The sequence below is a fragment of the Phanerochaete carnosa genome (assembly GCF_000300595.1).
Source record: "Phanerochaete carnosa HHB-10118-sp unplaced genomic scaffold PHACAscaffold_10, whole genome shotgun sequence".
Classification (NCBI taxonomy): Eukaryota; Fungi; Basidiomycota; class Agaricomycetes; order Polyporales; family Phanerochaetaceae; genus Phanerochaete; species Phanerochaete carnosa.
Genome location: NW_006767637.1, coordinates 1,121,984 through 1,132,405, shown reverse-complemented (window position 1 = coordinate 1,132,405; position 10,422 = coordinate 1,121,984). Strand labels below are relative to the sequence as shown.

At 48.8% G+C, this 10,422-nt stretch overlaps 3 protein-coding genes across 3 annotated transcripts; 2 read left to right on the top strand and 1 right to left on the bottom strand.

Annotated features, from left to right (window-relative positions):
- Nucleotides 1–683: 683 nt before the first annotated feature.
- On the top strand, nt 684–1,049 carry PHACADRAFT_263163 (uncharacterized protein; the record flags this gene model as incomplete). Its single annotated transcript, XM_007400255.1, has 1 exon — nt 684–1,049. The coding sequence occupies exon 1, from the start codon at nt 697–699 to the stop codon at nt 1,045–1,047; it is 351 nt and encodes a 116-aa protein (XP_007400317.1). The 5' UTR covers nt 684–696.
- A 720-nt stretch (nt 1,050–1,769) lies between these two features.
- Nucleotides 1,770–2,750, bottom strand: PHACADRAFT_213046 (uncharacterized protein). The gene is made up of 2 exons (XM_007400254.1): nt 1,984–2,750; nt 1,770–1,930 (listed from the first exon to the last, which is right to left on the bottom strand). Exons 1-2 carry the CDS (start codon nt 2,313–2,315, stop codon nt 1,918–1,920), a joined length of 345 nt encoding a protein of 114 aa, XP_007400316.1. The 5' UTR covers nt 2,316–2,750; the 3' UTR covers nt 1,770–1,917.
- Nucleotides 2,751–7,074: 4,324 nt separating this feature from the next.
- PHACADRAFT_32175 (uncharacterized protein) lies at nt 7,075–8,049 on the top strand (the record flags this gene model as incomplete). Its single annotated transcript, XM_007399927.1, has 7 exons — nt 7,075–7,410; nt 7,474–7,556; nt 7,607–7,627; nt 7,649–7,681; nt 7,712–7,731; nt 7,752–7,985; nt 8,027–8,049. 7 exons carry the CDS (start codon nt 7,075–7,077, stop codon nt 8,047–8,049), a joined length of 750 nt encoding a protein of 249 aa, XP_007399989.1.
- Between the last annotated feature and the right edge of the window lie 2,373 nt (nt 8,050–10,422).

Below are 10,422 nucleotides of genomic sequence, written 5' to 3'. Positions count from 1 at the left end.
TCCCCGAACTCAATACCTACGCTAAGTATGAGCAGTAATTCGGAGACATACCATATGTGGTCCAAACTGGTCCGCCGTATGCCCCAGCAACGGCAGGGAACAGGGTCTGTACACGTTGGCCTCGAGCTCTTCATCGCACGTCAAAATGACAAGGCCATTTGAAACCGCCGAGGAAAGAAATACCGACTAGTACTTCGCATTGCGCATCAAATAATGCTACTGAATCCCAGTGGACGGTACAAGTACATTGCCTCTAGTCATTATTGAGTCTCACCAAGCTTCTTGAGTCTCGTATGCTAGTGCGTCGGACGGTTCGGTGAACGGGAACGTATGCATCCAGTGCCTTGCGAGGTCATATCTCTTAGTATTTCCCTTGAACCTTAGAGATGTTTTCGGTAGATTGTCGACCGTCCAGCGCTCTCATTTCAAGCTACACGCATCGGGTTGCAACGCGATTCGCAATATGGGCTCGCCAAATATTTGTTGTCGTTTGACACGAACAAATACCCTTTGTCGTCGGGTCCAGTGTGTATATGAAACTGCGTACATCTCTCCCCTTGCTCCTCAGCATCAAAGATCGACTTTGCTTTCATCGTCCTAGCCTTAATAACGACCGTACGTCGTCAGTGATTCTCAATTCCCCTGCGCAGCTTTCTTCGGCATGGGACTAACACACTGTTACCTTGTAGACCCGCCATGTCTAAGTCTCAGGAAGCTTCAGGAACGGTCGACACTCATGAGACTGGCAACTCATGGAAAGGCACTTTTACTGTCGACGACGTCGAGTACTTGTTCAGCGCCACCATGAATCCCAACGTTTCGGCATTCACAATCTCCGATGCGAAATTGCATTACAATGATACAGAAGACTTGACGGGCAGCAGTGTGGACTATTACGGCACAGTCGGCAAGGAGCTCAACGTCACATTAGAAAACGGTGTCACCATCACTGGGAGCCTTGAAGTGGGTACCGCAGTGTATCCTGAGACGAATATTGTTGGTAGCGGTACTTGGAATGCTCGCCCGGCGATCGTGAGTCTTCGTTAGGTGACATCACGTCTGTGGAAGCTGATGTTGTGCAGTGAGATTTCGTTAGCAGAACGATTCCCGGACCGCTGCGCTGGCATCACTGAGGACCAGGTGCTGCATCAGCGATGACGATGGACGTGGCGTGGTGTCGGCAGCATGATTTCATGTCCCATCGCTGAAGCTTAGCAGTATGGCTGTGCAATGTAATGTCATCGGCGACTCTGTCTTTGGCAGTCTCGAGAGATATCATCATCCGCTCTGGAACGAAAAAACTGGGCCTGACTCGCGCAGACCCTCTTCCTCGTCGCGGCTGAGGCCCACAATTGAGCAACAGACTACAAATCTTGAGAAAAACATGGCCGTATGCTCGTGTTCGAGTCCGACGTGGTATTATAATGCTACGCGGGTTTATAAGCACTCCGCTGAGATGTCCGCAGAGCCTCTTGAGGCCTCCGTACAGGTCATGAGCGCACCACGGTCTGCATGTGCGAGCCTTGGGCGAGTTATGCATGCATCGCTATCGGACTACACTCGCACTATTGGCTTCGGTGTGAGTACCGCACACGCAGGGTTCTCCAGGTCAATGCATCGAGTTTGCTTTATGGGCCGTTCATCGCACAGTAGCCTTATAACCTGCACCATTCTGCTTCAGTGTAGACCTCAGCCGCGACGAGGAAGACAGTCCGTGCATATTACGCTCAGTTTCTTCGCCACATGACGAAGTCATAGTGTCGCTCAGAGCCACGGAAGAAATAATCGCGGATACGCTGCATTTCAGTGTGTTGATACAAGTGCAATAGCTCCGGGACATCTGATCACGTCGTTGACATCCAGCCACGTAGCTTACTCCTCAGCGATCCCAGTGCTGCAGCCAAGGCACAGCTCTGCTTATCGAATTTCACTACGCCGCATCAGCTTCTGTAATATAGAGCCGCCGGATGAAGACTTACGAACGTGGTAGCGGACCAGGTGCCGGTCCCAGTAATATTCGTCTCAGGATACACTTCGAAACCCACGTCGAGGTTCCCAGTGATGGTGACTTTAGAGCTGCTGTTCAATGTGATATCGATCTCCTTGCCGACTGTGCCTGCGTAGTCTACGCCACTACCCGTCAAGTCTTCTGGCACAGTGTAGTGCACCTTCGCTTTGGTGATCTCGAATGCCGTAACGTTGGGACTCATGGAGGCGCTGAACGAATATTTGTGACCATCGACATTGAAGATAGCTGTCCACGAGTTGCCGGTGTTATGGGTGTCGACTGTTCCCTTGGCTTCAACGTTGGACATAGCGATCCTACAGGGCAACAGTGTGTTAGTCTCATGCCGCAGAAAGCTGAGCAAGGATATTGGAGACCACTGACGATGTAAGTTCGATATCGAGGCAATGGTGATGCAGACGAAGTCCGCTTTCGATGCTGGGGAAAAAGAACGATGACCACGGCTTTATATACGCGCCGAACCCGACAGCGAGCGATATTTGTTTGCGTTAGACGACCACAAATATTTACACGCCCGCGTTGAGAATCGCGTTGCGGCTAGATGCATTATGATGGAGCTTGGGATAAGAAACCGGGCGTCGATCTACTGAGACAAGAGTTAAGGTTCAAGGGAAATGAGAGATATGATTTGTTAAAGCCAGTGCGCTCGGAGCAAGCTCCAATGACTATGCTAGACTCGGACGACAAACAAATTCTGTGGCCGTCAGGGTAAGGGTGCTAGTCATGCTTCTTTCTGTAGAACTATAGGAGCCGGATAAGGCTGGAATCTACCAGAGGCCCGAGCCTGAGCGCAGGGTCAAGAACCTGAGACGTGACCAGACTTGACATGTCATGAGAATCGCTTGCTGCGGAGAACTGAAAGAGGGCACTGGATGAGTCCGTTCCCGTTCACCGAGCCATGGCTGAGATTCCGTCCGCAATAGGATGCGAGAGTCGAGAAGCTTGGTGCGACTCAACACATCGGCACACCAGCGCATCGGCATCGACACATCGTGGGGAAGGGGGTGCGGGTGCGGGTGCCCTGCAGTGAGACGAATTTCGGGTACTGTATGCAACAGTCGGAGGGTCTGAGGACATGTATTGACTAGCATAGTAGACATCCTGCAAGCCAGACTCGATTATACCAAAGAATGTACATTCAAGAATTTTCGCTCACCATTCACATTGCAGGCCACTGGTCGACGCTTTCTTAGGATCCCTGGCATCCCAAGATCCGCCGAATGAGTCCTGTTGATCGCGCAGCATGCCATGCCATGCCACTACTAGTAATATTGCATGCGGCCAAAGATGCAGAATAAACCTGCAACGTGTGGTGAATGCAGATGTTTCCCGTTCAAGACATTGGCACGCATGCCTTGTATGAGATAGAATGGGCGTAGGGAGCGTGAGAAGGTAACGGCTCCGGCATGCTCTGAATGTTGTACCACAAGATCATCTTCAGATTAGCTATCGGAGTCAATTAGAGCGTGAGAATTTCCTGAAAGGGTCCTAGTTAGGTTTGTTACGATCCTCGGCCCGGTATATGGTAAAGCAACGACCACGCTCTACATATCCTGAGACTTAGCGGGACATGTACAGTAAAGCCCACCATTGGCACGAGCCGTGGTTCACGTGTTCGGAGGAGCCTTGATCACGAACACGTATGAGCAGGAGTTGCTGATGTAGAACCACGTCTTTATGAGGCTTAAATTGTCCTCGAGACATGGCTTGACTGTCGCTCTGAGTTCCGAGTTCATTTGCACCCAGCACACCATAAAACCAATAAAATAGCATGTATAGATGTGACAAGACAGACAGGCATACCTGAAGCATGTCACTGTTTTGAGGCCGTCTGCGCTGTAGTGCCACGGCCGAAAGCGAGAAGCAGAAGCGCAGAAGGTTTGACATTCAGCTTCTGCAAGCTTCGAATATTACGAAGACCGCGAGACTTACGTTCCTTTGCGGCAACTCGGACTTGGATTCGTCTACTCCTATTGGCCACAGGCAGGGGCCATGCTGCTACCTGGGGTCGCGCGTCTCCCATGTCATTTCGCCCTTAAAAAATCACACACACGGCCGGACTAAATGACACCGATAGTGGAACGTGCACTGCGATGTTGTTATGTCTGAACTCTGGGCAGAACTGCCACAAACTAGCTTCAAGGGGTCGGATCACATTGCCAAATGTGCATCATCCTCACTACTAGTACCTATGTTCCCGCGCCGCTCTCAAGGCATGATCACGCCCGTAAGAGCTTACTGCGCAGTATCAGCTGGCGGCATCACCGAGTCCGAAGACGAAGGCTCACATCCGTAGCGTTGACGGAAGGCCAGATGATGTGCCCCGTGAAATGTGCGGTGCAGTGTCTCACTACTCTTTTTCTCAGGCTTTTCTTTGACAGATCGATGTGTGCCTGCAGTTTTCCGCAGTTTCCATGCATGCACAATAGAGGCCGAAGAATGCTTTGTGAGAACTCCAGTGAGCTGATTCAGTTCGGCGGCCCAGACACAGGAACTTATTAAGTTACACCGGACTAGCCACCAGAAGCGCCCAAGAGCGGCTAAGACACGCTGAAGAATTTCCGAAAAGCCCAAAAAATAGCACAAGTGGGAATCGAACCCGCAGCCCGAAAGTAACTGCAGCACGCTATACCACTAAGGCATAAGACCTTGCAAATGTGAGGCTGGAATTGCCCTATAATACCACTTTTCTACCTCAAAGTCTTAGCTGTAATATTGTAGCCAATTATCAGGTATTAAAGCATTGGAATGTAATTGTACAAATGTATATCCTGATGGCGTGGCTAAGACACCAATGTGGCTAAGACATTGGAACATTAAATATTTGCTATTGATTCTACTTGAGTATAGTTCATCTGCTCCGGTGTTTTAGCCACACTAGTGTCTTAGCCACGCCATCAGGATATACATTTGTACAATAAGCAGAATCAATAGCAAATATTTAATAACTCAATGTCTTAGCCACACTGGTGTCTTAGCCATGTCAGTGTCTTAGCCACGCCATCAGGATATACATTTGTACAATAAGCAGAATCAATAGCAAATATTTGATTACTCAATGTCTTAGCCACACTGGTGTCTTAGCCACGTCAGTGTCTTAGCCACACCATCAGGATATACATTTGTACAATTACATTCCAATGCTTTAATACCTGATAATTGGCTACAATATTACAGCTAAGACTTTGAGGTAGAAAAGTGGTACTATAGGGCAATTCCAGCCTCACATTTGCAAGGTCTTATGCCTTAGTGGTATAGTGCGCTGCAGTTACTTTCGGGCTGCAGGTTTGATTCCCACTTGTGCCATTTTTTGGGCTTTTCGGAAATTCTTCAGCGTGTCTTAGCTGCTAAGGCTCCAACTGTTTTGTTTGTTTACTGTGTATAAATGTTTATTACTGTTTACTGTTTCCGTGTGTGTAAATGAAGTCATGTAAACTTGGTGTAAACGTTTATACACAGTAAACATACAGTTTCCTCTTGTTGTTTGTAAAAGGTCTTAGTGTTGTACATTCATAGTCTTGCTAACAGACTTGGCCTTTATTGGGCTGAAGAGTGCATCGCACCACCTGTGCATTGTCCTTGGGCGGCCTCTTTGAACCCCCAAGCCTGGCACACTGTATCAAGCGCCTATGCCCTGAGACTTACTGGGAGTAATGGTAGTCATGATCCTAACTTGTTTTGAGCACAGTCTGAAGGCGAGCATTATAAATATAATATAATGTGTATTTATTGACTGCTCCTCTACATATAGTCTACTGTGGGCACTGGCAGCCTGCCTGCGAGAGTGCAGTATGCGGAAATGTCGTGAGCCCATATTTCATTCAAAAGGAACAATGTTAATATTAGTTCAACCTCATTGAGCGATGACAGTACCATATGCGATACTAAGGCAGATTGACTCTAAAAAAGGGCTATCAGAGGTCCGCACCCATGCGGCAGTCTTCTCTAGGCCAGCTCTCGAAGTCCTAGCACGAGAGTATGTCATATCATCCCCAAAGTGCCAGGCTAGCACTCGCATAGGTTATCGGCCCACTTCTCAACGACGAGGTCAATGATAGGACATGCCAACCTTCTAAAGGTGGAACTGCAAGCTTCTTACAAGCCCCACGGATACCTTCATAGGTCTTACCCTCGCAGTACAGTGCTGCCTGGCAATACCGCTCCCGCAGCTTGTGATTTCCAGTGTTTGTCCTCCCGCAACCTCCACTGGCTGATCGAGACTGTTCATGTGCCTGCAATCTGCGTACTATGCGTAGGGGACACCAGCGGGCCATAGGGATGACCATAGCACGATGCTTAAGATACGGAGTGTTCAGATGCTGCCTGATGGCCGGTCTGTGCTCGGGATGTGATGCACGCATTGCTCCTTCCCTGTACGCATGAGTAGGTGCACTATCTATACACGTCCGAGTCGGGCCTAGTATTTGGGACATCAATATTATAAGTAGGAAGCTGCAGCCTCGCTTTTCTCTCGTGCATCAAGCAAGCGCCTTGCATTGCTCAAGCACTGACACTTGTACCTCTCTTTTTAGGCTCAAGTAGAGCAGTAGGCTCACACAGGTTTCTCAGAGGCTAATCTGGCGCAATCCACTAGAGTGGGTTAGATCCCTGTAATAACTGTTTGTTTACTGTTTATAAACTGTTTATAAACATTTACAACTGTTTACTGTGTGTTTACAAAAAAGTTTACATGTAAACTAAACGGTTGGAGCCTTATTAGCCGCTCTTGGGCGCTTCTGGTGGCTAGTCCGGTGTAACTTAATAAGTTCCCATGTCTGGGCCGCTGAACTAAAACTCTTGCTCCAGTATGGCTGTCTCATGTGTTGCTCTCCCTCCGTCTGACGTTATATTCATGACCAATGACCATTGAAGCTCATATCATATATAAGGTCCTATACTCCACACTCTACAAGCCAGCATCGAAGACCCACTTCGCATTGCTAGTCTCAGCACCAAAGTTACATCGTAAGTAATTATCCTGTGCTCGCATAACCCTGAAGGTGGCATGGCACTCATGTGTACTGTTGTCCCGCAGGAGCGCCATAACCATGCCATCTCCTGCCTCCGGAGAGATCCACACCACCGGTGCCGCTTCGTTGGCAGGCAATTTCACTACCGACAACGAGACTCCCTATGCTATCTTCATTACTACAGACAACACCATTGACCCCTTCAAAGTTGTCAACGCAACGCTTACTTACACCAAAGAGACAGACATGACCAGCCACGTCACAGTCAACGGAACCACTGGAGAAAAGGTCAACATTACTTGTACCCGCGACAGGATTAGCACCGTTATCACTGGGAAGGTTACTGGTGCTGGCATAGATCCTCCGATCACTATTGTGGGCAGTGGCAAGTGGTCACTGCGCACGAACGCTGAGGTAGGTGGTTACCGTTGATGTATTATCGCACGGCTGATGCTGTGCAGTGATCCTCATAGGCAGGGTAGTGTCCTGTGCCCTCCCGGCGGCGCTGGTACCATGAAGCTGATGCAGAGTGTCAGCGGCTCAAATCTCCTGGTACTCTTGTATGTGTATGTAGTAACTACCATGAGATTATCGTCATATAGTATGTTAGGCATCCTATTGAGCTCGTGACGTATGTTTTGCACCTTTTCAGCATCTTGCACAAGATTGTTCACCTCGCACAACAGTAAGGATTTATATCAATCTTTTGAAATAGCTTGAGAGGCCAAGACAATGGTATACAATGCACACCGTAGTAAAGATGCCGTTGCGCGTTAAATTTGAGTCACAACAGGCTGAGTGGATGAGTACACTTCCCATCACCCGTAGTGATCTGGTAGGTGGTATAGCACGTACTTCGCCACGAAGCTATGTAAGTATAGCAGCTGACTGGACAGCAGACCCCAGCCGTCTGCTTAGAGCAGGTGTTGGCAGACGAAGCACGCGGAAGGGGCTCATTGGTTCTGAGCTGCACGTCGGTAAGGGCTTGTGTGAGTTGTGTCGCGGTGGCCTAGACTACTGAAAGACTTAGCCAGTAGAGAATGTACTGAGTAGCTTATACAACATGAGCCACGAGTCCCTGAGGGGACAAGACAAGGCATGACCAGATTCAGATGAAATTTAATGATATTATTGGGTTACTGGTTTTACGCATAATGGAACCTGCGAGATGTAGTACTGTGACTGAATGAAATGATGTCTGAGAGCCGCTGTTCCATGATAGACAGGATGCCCCGACGAATGGAACGAGCAGCATCTTTGATTGATAGAGGCACCAAAGTTAATGGAGAAGTGGGAATTTCCTGAAAGGGTCCTAGGTAGGTTTGATCTCGAGCTTCCCCGAACTCAATACCTATGCTAAGTATGAGCAGTAATTTGGAGACATACCATATGTGGTCCAAACTGGTCCACTGTATGCCCCAGCAACGGCAGGGAACAGGGTCTGTACACGTTGGCCTCGAGCTCTTCATCGCACGTCAAAATGACAAGGCCATTTGAAACCACTGAGGAAAGAGATACCGACTATTTCGCATTGCGCATCGAATAATGCACTAAACCTCAGTGGATGGTCCAAGTACATTGTCTCTAGTCACAATACTGAGTCTCACTGAACTTCTTGAGTCTCGTATGCTAGTGTGTCGGACGGCTCGGTGAACGGAGACGGATGCATCCAGTGCCTTGCGAGGTCATATCTCTTAGTATTTCCCTTGAACCTTAGAGATGTTTTCGGTAGATTGTCAACTGTCTAGCGCTCTCATTTCAAGCTCCATGCTTCGAGTTGCAACCTGATTTGCAATGTGAGCATGCCAAATATTTGTCGTTGGTTGATATGAACAAATACCCTTTGTCGTCGGGTCAAGTGCTGAAACTGTGTACACCTCTCCCTTGCTCTTCAGCATCGAAGACTGACTTTGCTTGCATTGCCGCGTGACTGTCTATGGCAAAGCAGAACCGTCAGCCCACGCCATACTGTTCTTGGAGTTCACTTACAATTGGGCAAAATGATATCAACATTGAAACGGACATTGTATTCATACTTATGTGTCCGAATTCTCAGCAGTGGAAACACAAGCTAGCTTCAGGGGAGCGAAATACGTTGCCGAGCCTACGCCGTTCCCACTACTGCCTATGTCCCGAGCGCCGCTCTCAACGTATAATCTTCTCTGCAAGGGCTTACTGCACAGTATCAGCTTGCAGGATCACTGAATCTGAATCTGAAGACTCACGTCCGTAGCGTCATAGGGGGACCAAACAATTTGTCCCGTGAATTGGGCGGGTGGATCGATGACAGGCGGTGCAGGTCAACAGGCCCGGTAATGGTAGTACTTCCATCATCGGACGTGATGGTGAGAGTTTCACCAACTAGACCTTGAAAGATGTGGCTGCCTTCCAATTTAGTGCAATCCAATGTCGCGTTGCTGACCTTGAATGCGGGGGTGAATGGCAATGTCACCGGGCAGGTGCAGATGCGGACCTTCCCATTGATGCGAAATGTGAGTATCAGATTCGGAGGATTGCAGGTAATACTCCCCTCAGCAGTAGCTTTGGACATTGCGTTCCTACAAGACAACAACAGACCTAAGAAGTGTCATGTCATTGTAGCAAGCTGTGCAGGCACGGCAGAATTACTAACAATGTAGTATCGATGTCAGGGCTAGCGATGCGAGGAAAGTCTTCGACGTTGGGCTGGGGAACACAAGTTATAGGACTTTATATGTGCTTTGGGCTGTAGCAATCAAGGTTGTCGCATTAGACAGATGGCCAATGGCATGCCCATTCTGGGGGGAGCGTGGGATGTAATTACTATGGGCATAATGAACATTCCTCGGCACTTACACAAGTCTGTATAGCACTAGTACAGTTTCAAAACAATGGCGGTCGATCTGCCAAAGATGTTTTGAAGTTTAAAGGCGTCTGAGATGAGAATGGAACATGAAGATACCTTGAAATAGAACATATCTCGCGCAAAACTTAAAAAACAGACCTCATAATTTACAGAAAGGATGCTCTGGTTTTTGTTCCAAAAAGGCGAGACACGTGTCGTGGGCATAGCCCCGGCCTCCTATTATTTTTCCATTTTCTACGATTTATCCTACATTTGTACGACCCTCCAAAACGTCGTCGGCGCATTGGCGCCAGTTTACAAGTCCTAACCGCACGCCAAACAACTGGAGAGCGCATCACCGACGAGCATGCATCAGCGCATCAAACGCGCCTGTATCGCCGCCGTCTCGTCACCGCATCACGCTTCCTTGGTAACAGCTGCACTCCAATCGGCAACGGACATCCCATTCCTGTCGGCCCGACAACGTCATGCGCTACGACACACCAGCTCCCGAGTCCAATCGGCAACGGACATCCCATCCCCATCGGCCCGACAACGTCATAAGCTATGACACACCGGCCCTCACTTCTCCGTCAAAGTCT

Coding starts and splice junctions, on each gene's coding strand:
- PHACADRAFT_213046 (XM_007400254.1), bottom strand. CDS start 2,315: ATGTCCAACGTTGAAGCCAAGGGAACAGTCGACACCCATAACACCGGC.